The following is a 15842-nucleotide window of genomic DNA, read 5'->3' as shown; positions in this document are numbered from 1 at the left end:
CTGGATTGACCTGAGGGCTGAGGGCAGAGGTAATCAAGCTTTCAATGCATGATGTATAGCACAGGCATGCATGTGCAAGTGTGAAGTACACACTTGCCTCATTCTTTTCTTTTCTTTTTTTTTTTCTTTTTTTTTTTATTTCATTGTCCCATTCTACTCCATTTAGAAACAGTCATAAACAGAACATTATGGAAAGAAAATGCTTTACACCTAGTTTCAGTCAGGATAACGCCTCAGGCAGCAAGGCTGGCTACTGATCTCAGCCCTTCCTTTACTTTGAATACCACTGAGGGTTTGAGCAAATCAAATTAGCATATACATTTATCTGTCAATCCATCCTCTACCACTTTTTTGTTTTCGGGTCACGGGGGTGCTGGAGCCAATCCCAGCTCACTCTGGGTGAGGGCGGGGTCACTTTGGACAGGTCGCCAGTCCATCACACGGGCAACACACAGAGACAGACAGAGACCAACAACCACTCACACTCACACTCAGATCTACAGACAATTTAGAGTCACCAGTTAACCCAAACATGATGTCTTTGGACGGTGGGAGGAAACCGGAGTACCCAGAGGAAACCCCTTCACACACAGAGAGAACATGCAAACAGAAAGGACCCAGGGCCGGGAACCAAACCCATGACTTTCTTATTGTGGGCGACAGTGCTAACCACCATGCTGCCGTGCAGCCCATATAAATTTATCTCTTATTTATTTCATTTTTGTCCACATTGAGACTTTTATTACCCATTAGGTTTCCCATCTGTAAATGTATTTTTGTTGAGCATTCTCATTTCATTTTCCGTAAAAGGATAAAGAGCATGCGAATTCCCACCCATTAAATCACAACTGTCAAATGTCTATTTAAAGATTTATTGGAATTGATGTACTGGCAGAGGGACATCTACAGCAAAATATAGTATAGTATGTACCTAAAACAACATCTTATTCCTCAGAGTAAAAGTCCATTTTAAGTATCGTCCACATTTTAGCTCTGTTAAGCGACATTAGAAAAATGTACAATACCTGAACACGCAGCTCCATAATTACAGAGTTTTGGGTTTATATTATGTGCTTGTTTCTTGTTGAGTTTAGTGTAGTGTAACCAGCGGTCCCTTTGCTGGTGCTTGTTTACTATACACTCATATCAGTGACAGCAGAACAAAGCAGTGAAAGAACCCGACGTGCAGAAATTCAAACTCGAGTGGAAAATGCACGATAAATAAACCTGAGAAATAAACAAATGTCTCAAACAAGGTGTACTTAGTCTGTGTTGGTTTGAGTACCTTACAAAATTCCCCACATAAAAAGGGAAGGTATCTTCATCATAAATGTGTTCTTTTTTTTCCTATATCCTCCTTTGTTGCTCCACGGCCTCCTAATTAATGTAGGATCCTCCATTTCAGTGAATGAACACTGTCCACTCTAGCATGTCACTCTGCCCTTTCTTGCTTGGTCATGTCAGCTCGATGTGTGTGTGTGTGTGTGTGTGTGCATATCCACCTACTAGTGGTCTATTCATCACAGTGCTAAGGGTCAAAATTCCATAATTAGAGTAACACTGCTGTCTGAACTCAAGACCACACTTTTTACAGTTGTTAGCTAATAATAATTACTGTTGTTATTACTATTTTGTTTCTAGATTTCTTTGTTTTGCAATTTTTCATTCAGCACTTGGTTGCCGATGGTAATAAAATGTGCTATACAAATTAATTGGCCTTGCCTTGCCATGTGTGAGAGTGTAGTGAAGGAATGCTTCCCTGAAATGTTATCACAATAAGGAGGCAACCATAATTCTGTGTTGATATTTTTCAAGGTTAGAGTAGGAGTGCTTAATTGCTATTTCTGAGGAGATAAAATGAATACTGGCAATTAAATTTGGAATAGAATTTGGTCATCTTTAACTCTAATTCTGCCAGAAAACATTCAGTTGGCTAGAATCTGAAAACTGGAAATAATCATATGTATCTGTAGTTTATTGCTCTACATGTCACGCGAGTGAAATAGACCTTAGACAGTGTGTGTGTTTGCTCTTTTCAGTTTTGATGTGGAGAATGGCCCATCTGCCAGCTGCAGCCCTCTGGACCCGCAGGCCTCCCCCGGCTCTGGTCTGGTCCTCCACACTAATTTCCCTGGTCATAACCAGCGCAGAGAGTCCTTCCTCTACCGCTCTGACAGTGACTATGATCTCTCACCCAAGTCCATGTCACGAAACTCCTCCATCGCCTCTGAACTGTAAGTTGGAACACATGGAAATAAACATTGCAAACACACATCACAGAAGTATTAACAAGCCGGAATTTGACAGGTGTATAATCACAGTGTTTTCAGGACTCTAAACAAAAGCCATTCATATTTAAGTTATATTTCATTCTGCATTTATAGTGTAATAATTCATTATTAGGGTTAGGGTTACTAGACAAAAAATAATAAGTTATATACAGTGGGAGTGTAATGGAAAAAAAAGAGCAATATTCATAAATTCTTCAAGCAGTAAGTGAAGAGGCCTCTATATCCTGTTATTATTACAGCATGTTGGCAGCACTGAGGTATATGCTCAGGTCCACAGCATGCACAGGTTTTGAAGTTTGTACTTTATATTCCTTGAATTGGTTTAATTGTTAAATTTGCTCAGTTGCTCATCATCCTTATTTTATTTTGGACCATCAGTCAGCATTGAAGAACAAATTGTTTAGCTGAGAAGTGCAGTAAAATGAAGGATTAGCATATGGGTAAAATTTATTTTAAAACATGCTATGATTATGATCATTAGAACAAAAACAAAGTTCCAAGTAAAATGATTAAGCTAACATTCACATTTTAATTGAGCCTCAATTAAATATGCATTTATTTTATTTAATTTAAATTGGATGACACACAGAATTCCAAAATTGCTCTTTTTGACACAATTAACATCTCTTTGTAAATAATGATATTGTTTTCCACTGAAGTGTATCAGTGACCAGCAAATTGCTATGGATGGTTGGTCTGTCTCTGAAATACTGTTCTGCCCACTAGTGGTAGATCAGCTGCAAGATACTTTCTTTCTCCCACCGCTATATGACTTTAGACGGTGTATAACATGCTCATGATTTGAGAAGCACAGTAATTATTATATTTTAAAAAAAAAAAGTATTTTTCTCCGTCAGAGTTAACAAAAACAGGCTGCTCTTGGCACTCAGTGCCTTACAAGGTTACATCCCTCTGGAACAGGAGACTCCTGTTTCTGACCCATGGCCGTCCTCCTCTCCCTCAGAAAATTACTCTAATGAGACTGACCCGGTCGTTGTCACTCATTTCCCTGTTGCCCCTGACCGCAGTGGGAGAAAGAGCTCAGGTTACGGTATACTGTACTTCAATACAGTCGCACAGCCTGAATTTGGTGTCTCTTTTTTCTGTTTCCAGACATGGCGATGACCTGATCGTAACACCTTTTGCTCAGGTAATTATTTTACCGTGTGGGTAATTATAGTCATGGATCCAATGTAAGCATTGCGGGCTATTAGAGTGACGTCACAGATAAAAGTAAATAGAACAGTATCCGCGTCTGAAGCGCAAATATTTTTGTGCTTTATAATTGCATCATTTTAGAACGATTAACTCACTATGATTATGGTATGGAAACTCATTGTTGTTTGGAAATACAAAGGATTCTAAGTAATTGTAGTAAAAAAATATCCTCATCATTATTGGTTCCCCTGCCTTTCTAGGTTTTGGCAAGCCTTCGAAGTGTAAGGAATAACTTCACTGTGCTGACTAATGTCCAATGTGCCTCCAGCAAGTAAGTACTATAGAATAAAGCTGTTAAACGTCCTTGTTGTTGATGTATGCTTATCTCTTTTCCCTCAAACTTCTCCTCTGTGATCACTGTATGACAGCTGCAGACTGTAGTTCCAACATTTTACCAGAAGGTGGAAGTGTTGAACTTTAAATAGACTATATCTGAGCAGCACACGGTCTGAAATGCATTTACCAACAGTAATACACACAAAATAGTTCTTATACCACTTACTATTTTAAACATTTTATAAACAACACTTTTGAGTGTTCATCAGTGCTTTTTCTAGTGAAGTTGCCACCGCAGTAGAGTTTGTTTTGGTATACCAGTGTGGTCTGAACTTCTACAGAAAATACTGTCCGCAATATCTGTGAGTGGCACAGTTCTTTAAAGCTGCAGCAGTACATCGCTTTGCCATCATACTTTTCTATGGAAGTGAGACATCCGATGCAGATTCACTGGGAATTTCTATTCAGGCCAGTTTTCTTCCCTCTGCTATTCAGTGTGAAAGCATATGTGTGTGCCTGAAATGCTAAAGGGTATTCGTTAAAAATAGCGCTGCATTTTTGAATATGTTATATATTTCAATATTTTTGAAATGTCCCGCTTTGAGTTAAAAACCTACGCCTTTTCTGATTCATTAGAAACAGTAGTGTGATGTTTCGGGAAATGTAGTCAATCACTCTTTTGCAGAGGGTTAGAGGAGAATCTTCTGATGCTACAGGCCCATGTGATGGGCAGAAATCAATGCTTTTATCTAGCCCCCTGTTGGAGAGCAATTAAGGGTAATTCCTGAAATGATTCACTCACACTTTAACTGAATACTTTAGTCATTAAGTGAAAGATTATTAGATGTGGGGGGATCCGTTCTTTTAATATGAAAGCTGCATACAGTGTCTTTCTTGGGCTTTGCTTGTTTTGTAACATAATTTTCTTTCTTTCAGAAGGTCTCCTGCAGCAACAACTCAGCCTCCAATCACCAGAGTCTGTCTCCCAGGTAGGAAACTTCAAGAAATGACTTTTTTCTGCTATGACTTCTCTCTCTCTCTCTCTCTCTCTCTCTCTCTCTCTCTCTCTCTCTCTGTCTCTCTCTCTCTCTCTCTCTCTCTCTCTCTCTCTCTCTCTCTGTCACTCTCTTTTTGATCTGTTTTTTTTTTCTTCTTTTCATTATTCTCTCCTCCCTCAATCTCTGCCACTCTCCACCGTCTCTCTCTCATTAGCTTGCCTACATGACAATTTCAACTTTTTGTGTCAAGAAGCTCCAATATTGTCATCCAGAGTATGTTGACATCACGTTCAATAACCTTGTTCAAACACAGTTGAGCTCGAAGCTCAGTCAAATGCATGCAGGCACATGCAGATTCACGCACATCATGTGATCTATTACAGCAGCGCATTCAAAGATGGGAGAAAGCCTCTCCGTTCTTCTGACTTTAAGTAGCTGTGTGTGTGTAACTGTAGGTACACACGTACTGGCTAGTCAGAGATTTCATATTCTTTGAGTGTGTGCGTGTGCATGTGCATACAGTATTTGTATGTCAGCATGTGAATACAACTGAACAACAACTGAACCAAACTGAAGGACAAAATATTTACACAAAGAGCAGATTTCAAAAGTAGTATTTCTGGATCATTTGCATTAAGCTGATGTTCCGTGTTAGTACTCTTGGGAAATATCACACAGATTTTGGCACAGATTCTTTTGTGTGTTTAGGATTGAAAGTGATTTCTCCTTTTTCGTGTCGCGTCCCGGCTGACTGAAAGGCAGCAGTCATACTTTCTAGCTATGGTCATCTTGAATTATATCAGTTACTGTACTGATTTTTAAAAGTTAGCATTATTTTAATATTAACAAGACGGTTTTAGTTAAAAATAGGTTTAATTCATCACCATGAATTTGTTTTTGTTTATTGAATAGGTCTAACAAGCTCTGATTTGAAGAGACTATACCATTATAGGTTTTTTTGTGTCTGAACTATAACCTCACAGCTGTTTGTGCATGTCCCCGCAGTCTCTTGGTACTTAAAAACAATGACATATGTTGTTGTGTAAAGAGAAGACAGAGATGAGTAACCCGGAGACTGAGAACTGAAAGCGTAGTCAATCATCCAACAACTATATGGTTTTCTTGGAAAACTAAAAACAGTTGTGTCGGTCTTAGTCTTTTTATCTCAACTTCTGCATGTGGCTCACAGAAGCTTTTTTTTTTTTCACCTCCTCCACAGAGATAAAACATAGGTCTTATATCAGATCATCTCATGAGATGTCATTTCATTTTTAGTTGGCCAAGTTGAGCAATTTTGAGTACATAATTGTGTTTTTACAAAGGGAGCAGCAGTTTACTTTGATAGTTCCACTTTATGCTCCACGCATGTGCGCAGTTATAGGTGGGAAAATAAGCGCCAGTTAACACAATCATGAGGTTGTAACTGATGTATTCAAAATTAGTGTAATGTAATTTTGCAATTGTGGATTGACATGGCATATGGTTTGAATGAGTGTTTATTGTGGCATTTATGCATCAGATGAGTGTGTGTCTGTGTGTGTGCTGGAGGGAGGTGTTCCTGTGGCTCTGATTGACGTCAGAATGCCTGTATGTGGCTTCTGTTGACTTCCTGTCTGAGCAGATGGACTGAGGTTTCGTTTCCTTCTTCAGAACCTCAGCTCATCAGGTGCAGTGAGTTTATGTGCTCGCATGTGTGTATGTGTCTCTAGCATGTGTGTGTGTGTCAGAGTTTTTGGAAAAGAATCATCTGTGTGTATCTTGTAAACCAGCTCTAGAAAGTACAATGTGACCTTTAAGTTGAAGGGCAAACACGGTCGTTACTGAATTACTTGTTCTGATCATTTCTGTTGCTGTTAGCAAGTTGAAGTTTTTGTTTCATGTGCTGTCTGCTTCTCATCTGCACGCAAACATTTCTCTCCTCACGAATTTCTAGCCTGACATTTGTTAAACAAAGAATTATTCGGGAAAATAAACAGTAGATTTAGCCCCAATTTAGTCGTATTTACAATGTGCGAACATGCAACACACACGTGAACACATCAGCTATAACATTATGACCAAATTTTGCCCCCCCACACCCCATCGTGGTACATTATGGGCTCCGTTAGACATCTGGAGCCGGCTGTGATATCTTGCACCATTCCATGGATTGGAATTGTTTGTCCAGCACATCCAGCACAGTCTCTATTGTCTGGAAATCAGCAGAATTTTGAATCAGAACCTTGAAATCGTTGGGCTCCCCACTCCACATGGATGGCATGACCCAAGATTTTCCCAGCAGAATTACGCTGCTTCAGCCAGCTGGTGTTGTTTGCATGGTGCCTCGTGGTGCCTTGTCTTCTTCCTACAGCTGACGGGCATGCACCTGGCATATCCACATTGTAAAAGCACTTTTGGTGGTGGACAGGAGTCAGCAGTCAGACTGGGATCATCCTACAAGAGCTGCAGTTTTGGAAACGGTTAAGTCTTCTAGGCTTGTTCTTGTCAAAAACTCATTTGCATCCTGACACTCACATATTTCTCCTGCTTCCAACACAATAACTTTGAGGAAAAAACTGTTCATTTGCTGCTTCATATATCCCAGCCGCTGAAAAGTTCCATCGTAACAGGACAATCAATGGTGATCATTTCACCTGTTGAATATGTTTGGACAGCATCAAAGTATGAAGCCACATTTACTACAAGTAAGCAGGGGAGTAAATGATTGGCTTTCGTGGTCTCTCTGCAGGAAATGTGTTAATGATGATAAGAAGAAGAACAACAACAATAATAACAAAAATAAATACAAGGTGACACAAATGTTATGTTTTGCAATGTATACATTTAGAATTTTTTTCTACTTTTAACACTAACAAACGAATTCCATGTGAAATAAGTAGTGAACTTTGGATGAGATTTATATGCGAACGCAGGACACCTTAAAAACATTTCCGTTGTTAGTACCTGCCGACTAGACCTCTCATCCCTCGCAGTCCCACTGTTTTTATATGATCTCCTGATCCACCACATCCTCATTCCAGAGTACCTCCTGTGCATGCAAATACACACATGCGCGCACACACACACACACACACACACACACACACACTTAATTTACTCGCCTGCTTACCTATAGCACATGTACATACACACACACACGGCACCTGTCTAGATTTCTTTTCATTGTCTTCATTCTTCCTTTTAATCCATCTGCTGGTCTCTCTCACTCTTTCTCTTGCTGTATCAGAGAGCTTGGGGGCAGGAAGTGCGCGGCAGGAAGGGAAGATCAGATTGTTCCTGTTTTGCTGTCTCTAAACTGTTGTAATTTGACGGAAGCCAGGAGGTACTGTGTGTGTGTAGATGAGGTGTGTAAAAAAAAAAAAAAAATAGGATGCAGAGAGACAAAGGCCCATTGTCTGTGCCCACTCACTGCACAAACATGCACATGCTGACACAATGAACCTGTTTCATCCTCTCTCATGGCACACAGCTAATTCTTCTAATTCTTTGAACAGGTAAATGGATGACATGATGCAAAAGCTGTACATCTTGCATGGTGTGAATGCCATTCATAAAATAATCAATTGCAGTCATAAAACACAGGTGACATACGGCACAGGTGAAATGCCGCACCGTCTTAAAAAAGATCAATCTGCCACCACTTTACAAGTATACATATTGCATTTGCAATTTCCAAGTCTGGGATAAATAAATTATCTATTTATCTATCAATCTATAATAACTTTACATATAGATTTCTTATTCATACATAATTTTAATATACATCCTACTTACCGCTCAGATTTTTTTTTTTTTTTTTTTCCCAGAGCTTCAACATTTTTTCGCTTAATCAACAGATCTGCAACATACCTCAATAATGAACTAAAAAATAATTATGACTTCACGCGACTTCAACATCGTGCTTCACTGATGTGTCTGGTGCCATGGTGCACGGAAATCTTTGGCAACCTGAAAAAACTAATCTTTTCCCACCAGATAAAGGTGGACATGCTGCCGATAATCTCAGTCAAATAAAGCTATAAATAATTTGATCAGCGTATCCTGTATGACTGGCTGCAAATCAAACCCTTTGTTGGAGGGTGAGCTCTTAGCTTGTGTTCACATGAGAGGTTAGAGTAGGTCCTGGTCTGTGTGACTGGGTTTCCTATGCATCCCAATATTTCTTCAGGACAAGGCACCCTCTTCTCATATTTAGTAGGGAGGGCAGGTGGCAGGAGTGAATGAGGCAGTCTGGCAATGTCAAAGTAGAGCAACCATCCCTCATCAGAGGAAGAGGCCTCAGACGTCATTTACGATCCCCCATCTACAATGCTGGCTGCTCATTCCTTTCCAGGAGAGTAAACATACTTACTTGACCTTATGAGACTCCAGCCACGGTTGTTCACACCTAACCTCAGCCCACTTTGACGTTACAACAACCAGGAGAACAAACAGTGTATCAGTGGCCTTGTGAACGAGCCCACCAAGGCTAAATACCTGAAGTACCCCACCTGAAGAAGTCTCTTGGAGAGCTCTAGGGCTATTCAATGATCCACAGCCAGGGGAATCTTCAAAGTCTTGTTTCAGATTTTATTCTCATTATCTGCTCAACAATGTTTTTAACCACTACAGCGATTGAGCGTTACACTGAAACGGCCAATTTTTTGGCAGTGACATCATCCCGTCACTGTCACAAACAAGTAAGTTGGGGCCGCTTCCAGATGTATTCAAAATTTCCACATAATGGAAAACCACTCACCCAAAGCAGCTGTTTTGATTTGTGATGTCATAACATTACAATGAAAACGTCTGTCTCATTTGCACAGTGTTTGGCTGGGAGAGGTCCATAAAGGTATGACCTGACTTCCTGCTCCAGTTGAACTCCGTGATGAAATGCTGTCATACAGGATATATGTGAGGCAAAGGGCTTTTGTCCTCCTCTGGTCCTTCACTAAAACACTGTCAATTGTGTGTGTGTGTGTGTGTGTGTGTGTGTGTGTGTGTGTGTGTGTGTGCGCGCGTAGCTGCATGGTAGTGTGGAAAAGTGTCAATGAGTTGGCTTTTTAAATCCCATTGTGCCTTTCCATTGTGTAGATGTTTTCACACGAGGCGAGCTGGCCCCCATGACATTTTCTCAAAAAAAAAAAAAAAAAACACCCATACATGTTATTTCAAAGCTGGTGCTGGTATTTGGTCAACACCAAACAATAGGTGTGTGTTAAGTGCATAATTGAAAAGTATGTGGACGATGTGGAGTTGTTATGTAATAGGGTAGAAAAACACCACACATATGTGTTATATATTACATGGTACATGAGGCTCAGTCTTCTTGGCAGTATGGTTTTTAAAACATCTCTCTTTGTCTCAGTGTGACCAGGAAATTCATCTAGCGTTTGCTTGGTCTGAGGGCAACGCTTTGATAGAGCAACACAACAGTGGAAGAAGACAGTGCTGCTCTGAAAGCGTTTAGTTTACATTAGAATTCTGGAGGTGAAATCAGTTTTATGTGTTTTCCCCCAAAATTCAAAGTGACTAGTGAATTACGGTAATGTAACTGCTTAGATTATACACATTTTAAGCGAGTGGATCCTCAGCAGCTCCTGTACGTGATCTGTAAAGAAGCAGAGCAGGAGACATGAATACACAAACAAAAACAGCTCACTTGTTCATGAGCTTGAGAACCCATATACTCAAATCAAATCAAATTGAATTTGTTTACAGAGTGCCTAGTCATAACAGAATCGCATCAAAGCACTTGATATACAGAGCAGGCCTGAAAACAAACTCTGGATAGAATAAATAATGAATTTTGCCTTTTGTAAGTGTGCCAATCTAAATGCTATCCTCAACTATTAGGGTATAAGAATGTGTCGTGTCTCCATTGACCCAACGCAGACTAAATCAATCCATGATTTCTGTTTGCTTTTTCTCAGCTGCAATTTCTTGTTGAGCAGGAAAAATTATCCCCATAGTGTCATCAAGTCACAGAGACATGTATAACAGTTGTTTGGTCTCAGCTCCTCTCGGTGTCAGCAGGGGTTCACAGGTCAGGGCAAAGAGCAATGAATGAAGAACACCTCATTGATCTCTTTATGGATCAGTGAGTTGCTGGTTGTTAAAGCATACGTCTAAAGATTGTTATTATTCATAAATCTGCAGTGCACTTTCTCAGCACAGAGGCACTGATTGGGATGAAAGGTCTTGATTCCGTCATTTAAAATATGCATTATCTGAATAACAGCATCTATTAGGTTCTGTAATGTTTAGTTTCTTCAAGCAATACGACTTCAACTGGGAAATATTTTTAAAAGACTGCCATGATGGCTTTAGAAACCTATGAAAACAGGCTTTGCACTCAGTTTGCACAGTGAAAAGCATTTAGCGAGGCAACAGTTTGATATATTTGGTGTCAATCCAGGGATTCAGACAAAGTTATAAAAATTACTGTCATAAAAAAATGATCTTTTTTCCAGTTCAGGACATCATCATACTTTTTTTTTTTTTTTTGGCTACTACCCAGCTCTCTTTTTGCCATATGACACCCCCGTCTAAAGCCAGAAACTCCAGTAGCAATAGCTCCTCTGCAGTAGTGCACCTGTCTGGGGCTTCTTTCTGACACAGCCCCCAACTCCAAATATCTTCCAGGCTGACCAGTGCACTTGCATTCACGTTGAGGTGAAAAGGCTTGAGCCTCTTGGAGGGAAAGCTCATATTTTCCAGTTTCGGGTAGTGATGTTAATTTGAGAAGAGAAGTTCAAAGACTTTCAAGACTGACTGATCGATTGATTGTTTGCTGATCTCATATCAGGCCCAGTCTTCAGTATTGGCTTGTTCTATAAATGTATAAAATAGACACTTTATTACATTATTGGTAACATATGAGCTTGTTCTTTTTACTTGCATTAACAACTCAATAAATTACATGGCCTTGCTGGAATTCGGCTGTTTTACCCTTAACTACACTGGGCAACCCTGGAGCTACCATTTTGGGGCTGAGTAGCTTTTCTGGTCAGCATCCTTTTTATAATCATTTTTTATGTATTTACTTCAGAAACAGCAACATCAGTGCCACACATCTTTAGCCGGTGAGGTAATCCTGGCCCCGCGCCAGCCTCGTGGTCTTGATGTGGCACTGGTTCACGAAGGGATATTTGGGCAGGGATAGCATGTCTAAATGTCACAGATACAGTATCTGCCAAACTATCACTCTGTCTCTCACCTCACACTCTGCTGTGCACATCCACAAAATGCCAACATGAGCTGTTGCCATGGCAGCAACTCCCTCCCTTTCCCCTTACTCTCACTCTATTCTGGTCAAAGCTCACTTGACCTCTGCCAACACCCCTTTCTCTCTTTTTTCTCCAGGTGCTTTAAGATTGAGAGAGTATTCTTGGTCCTCTTTCCCAGTATGTTGCTAGCTAATACGTCTCTGTATAACTCTATGTCTTGTGTTACCTGCATTCTTCACTACTTCCCGTTTTCTGCCTGCTTTAATAGCCTCTGTGGGGCTTCCAGGTACGTACATGTGCATAGACGTCTGGCTGCTGTGCAGACCCCAATATTTTTTCTTCTGAGCATTGCAGCCTCATCCTGCATCATATATGAGGCCAGATTTTTAAAAAAGGCCAAATTGCTAGAGTTTTTTAAAGAGTTTTCGAGCCCACTCAAATTACTTCGGGTACCCAAAAAGGCATTGAAGTGAAACCTTAGCCAACAACTTAAGTGACGTGACAGGGTTTCTGTTTCTCTGATGGTAATTGTTATGACAGCTGACTGCAATGACCGTTATATCTGAAGAATAATTTCCCCCTCATATTTACAGCAGCTACGAAAAACAGTCTGGATAAGTACGTGTGCCGGTCTGTGAGTTTTGTTTAACCAGCAGTTCAGTGTTGTTTGCCGCACTTTCTGGTGGACAAACAGCTCCTGTCATTACCTAGAATCAACACATTGTGTGTCACCTCTGGGTGTCTGACAAGACCTTGTGAGCTGTACTACATAGGTGACAGGCACATTTGTTTACCGGAAACAAAGATGACTGGATATTGGCAGGTTTTATACATTTCCTGGCCTCTGTGGCACATCTCCCACAGCATGCAGATAACGAGAGCTCACTAGCATAAGTGAATGGATAATGGCACCAGCCTGTGAAGTACAGCCTGGCTTATGTCAAACAAGGGCCATATTCATTTTACAGCCAGTGGAATACATTAGTTAATGATAAAGCATAATTTTCAGTTATTTATAAGACCTGCAAATTTTTGGCTTCATTTTTCACTTTCACATAGAAAACCTCCAATCTGTCCTGAGAATGTAGTGCTGCTCACAGGGATATTAAAACCTTGTCAACCTGGAAAACAATAGCTGAGAGCTGAAGTTCTTGTAACGTGTCAACCAGCCATCCCCAGCAGAAAGCATGTTTGAAGGAAAAACAAAAAAAGCAAACAGAAAAAAAAAACCTAAAAACTTTTAAATGCCTCCTTTCTATGAATGCATGAAAGATTCTTAGCATAGGGAGAAGGCCTGTATCTTCCTCAATTGAAATTCCTGGTTGGCTCCATCCATGATAATTGAAAAACCTTACTGAGCTTAAAAGAAAAAAATAAATAAATAAATAAAATCTCATGAAATATATGACCTATGATATTTTATTTCAAAGGGCTTCAGAATCAAAATAATATAACAAAAAACTTAAACTAGCTGGCATATCTTTCCTCATAATATGACATAATCATGTTATGCTTCATATTTGACTCCATCGCCTCCAAATAATTCCCATACTCGCATATGAAATTCCAGGTTTCTATAGTTTGTGAAATGTCATAATCTGCCCCACAAAAGGAGAATATTATGGTACTTCCCAAGCATAACTATAAAGATGCTGCATATGTTTTTTAGATGAGAGTACAGGTAAAGCAGTCTTCAAAAGAAGCCCAGAAACAGTTTGCCACTGGCCTTCACGTTATGAATATTTATAAATAGGGAAGGAGGAATGCAGGTTTATATGATGAAAACCTGTACAGACCTTCATTAATATATCTGCTGATACGCCTGTTAATTATACATAATAAGGACTTCTACAAAACTGTGTGCAGAAATCTGTCAAAGTTGGCAGGTGCGTTGTGGATGCATGTGTCTGTGTGCAGACCTAACAGATGACCTAACAGAACTTGGGAATGTCAAGTGAATGCTTATGGATTGAGTGTGTGTGTGTGTGTTTGTCACATTTCTGTCCACAGAAGGAAGTCCACGCTAGGCAGGATTGTGACACTAATGAGGAAACAGGCCAGTGGGACCACAACAGCTTCCTCACACACACACACACACACACACACACACACACACACACACACTGACACAGAAAAACACACTCTGCGCCAGGTGTTTCGACCCCTCCAACCCACTGACCCCCATGGAGTCTTCTCAAACTACAGAAATAGTGTGAGGACATTTTTAAACTTAATTTAGATTTAGATTATTTAATTTAGAGCTTGTCCACATGTCCCGTCTTAATAAAAATATTAGTATACAGTTGACAGTGTACATTTCAAGTGAGTGAAGCCACCGATAAGGTGTAGATGGTAACCTTCATCAAATCAAATCACCAAACCAGAACAAAGTTACATCAAACTCTTTCACCGGGGTGCTGGAGGAAATCCCAGCCAAAGTTCTGGACGAGTGGCGGAGTAGACCCTGGACAGGTCACCAGTCCATCACAGGGCCAACACACAGAGACCAACAACCACTCACACTCAGACCTACGGACAGTTTAGAGTCACCAGTTAACCCAAACATGATGTCTTTGGACGGTGGGGGAAAACCCACACAGACACAGGGAGAACATGCAAACTCCACACAGAAAGGCCCCAGGCCGGGAACTGAGCCCTTCTTATTGTGGGGCGACAGTGCTAACCATTACTCCACCGTGCTGCCCTGTTCTCAAAACATAAACCATAAATATTAAGATGCTCAACAATATTGCAATTGCATGAGAAGTAGTGTACGTTGCTGTACAACTACTCATTGTCAGACCTTTGGCACAAATCGGCACATACAGTACAGAACAAAATGTGAACGATATTGACAGATGGTGACTTTTTCATACCTGTGCAAACACTTAATGTAGCGCTCAGTTTAAACAGGTGAAAGCTAATCACACAGAAAGTGCTTTTGCATCACGAGTCTATCAACAGAGAAATAAGAATGGAGAGAAGAATCTGTTCTTGGTGAAGGCAGATAAGTCTGTTTACCTTCAGTCTCTCACTTTAAACAGAACTCCAGTGTTTGCGCTGCGCTGGAATGTGGATACAGTATTGTTCCCATGAAATTCTTCTTAACGTCTGTCTGTTTGCACATGTGTTTCAAGATGCACATCAGTAACACTTTAATGATCTTCCCTGTAGGGTATATCTACACTAGGCTGCATGCGTTTGTCTATCCGTGTCTCTGTTCTGTTTACTGTTCTCTGTTCACTGTTTACTTATGCATGCAAGTGCGTGTGTGTGTGTGTGTAAAAGGTGATATAATGGCACAGTGAGACAATCAGCCAAATCAAACAATGCTTTGTGTTTATTTTTTCCCTCCCTGCTTACAGTTAGAAATGGTTACGGTTTGCCATTTAATTTTTTTCTTTTCAAATTCACCCGAAACTACCTGAATGGGCACATACCGTTAGAGGAAAATGGAAATTAAGTTGGGTTTTTGATTTGTTTTCTTTTCTTTTCCTGGTTCCCTTCTCCTAACTTGTTATCACGTAATTAAGAAGTGGATGTCACTTCTGTGTGCTGAACACAGCATCTCATTTATGAAGTGCAAATGTCAAGCTCTTTATGAGGACTATTGTCAGTGGTTCTTGACCTGGGGTCATGTATTATCCTCGTCAGCTCTCCATTGTGCACTCATCTTTCATTCTCATACTCTTGCTGTTGTGTGTATTTATATTCACTTTGTGTTTTCAGTTTTTCCCACATCGTATATCTGTTTCATTCAGGACAGCAACCTGCACACAGATGTGTTCTAAGATGACTTAAGTTTGCAGTGCTGACAAGAGTAGGACTAATCGGATAGCAGCCAATTGAAG

General features: G+C 40.2%; 1 protein-coding gene across 5 annotated transcripts in view; it reads left to right on the top strand.

The window, feature by feature from the left end:
- pde4ba (phosphodiesterase 4B, cAMP-specific a) overlaps positions 1 to 15842 on the top strand; it is a 97806-nt gene that overhangs the window by 48349 nt on the left and 33615 nt on the right. For 4 of the 5 annotated variants that reach the window (XM_029500930.1, XM_029500934.1, XM_029500933.1 and 1 more), the window contains exons 2-5: positions 2040 to 2234; positions 3405 to 3441; positions 3710 to 3780; positions 4722 to 4774. In XM_029500930.1, coding sequence (XP_029356790.1) covers positions 2040 to 2234; positions 3405 to 3441; positions 3710 to 3780; positions 4722 to 4774 — 356 coding nt within the window. Of the gene's footprint in view, positions 1 to 2039; positions 2235 to 3404; positions 3442 to 3709; positions 3781 to 4721; positions 4775 to 9241; positions 9251 to 15842 lie in introns of all 5 variants that reach the window. The other variant, XM_029500931.1, reaches the window with a different exon arrangement.

The sequence above is a fragment of the Echeneis naucrates genome, chromosome 4, assembly GCF_900963305.1.
Source record: "Echeneis naucrates chromosome 4, fEcheNa1.1, whole genome shotgun sequence".
In the NCBI taxonomy this organism is placed as follows: Eukaryota; Metazoa; Chordata; class Actinopteri; order Carangiformes; family Echeneidae; genus Echeneis; species Echeneis naucrates.
Note: the sequence above shows the minus strand (reverse complement) of the source record. Positions and strands in the feature narration are given on the sequence as shown.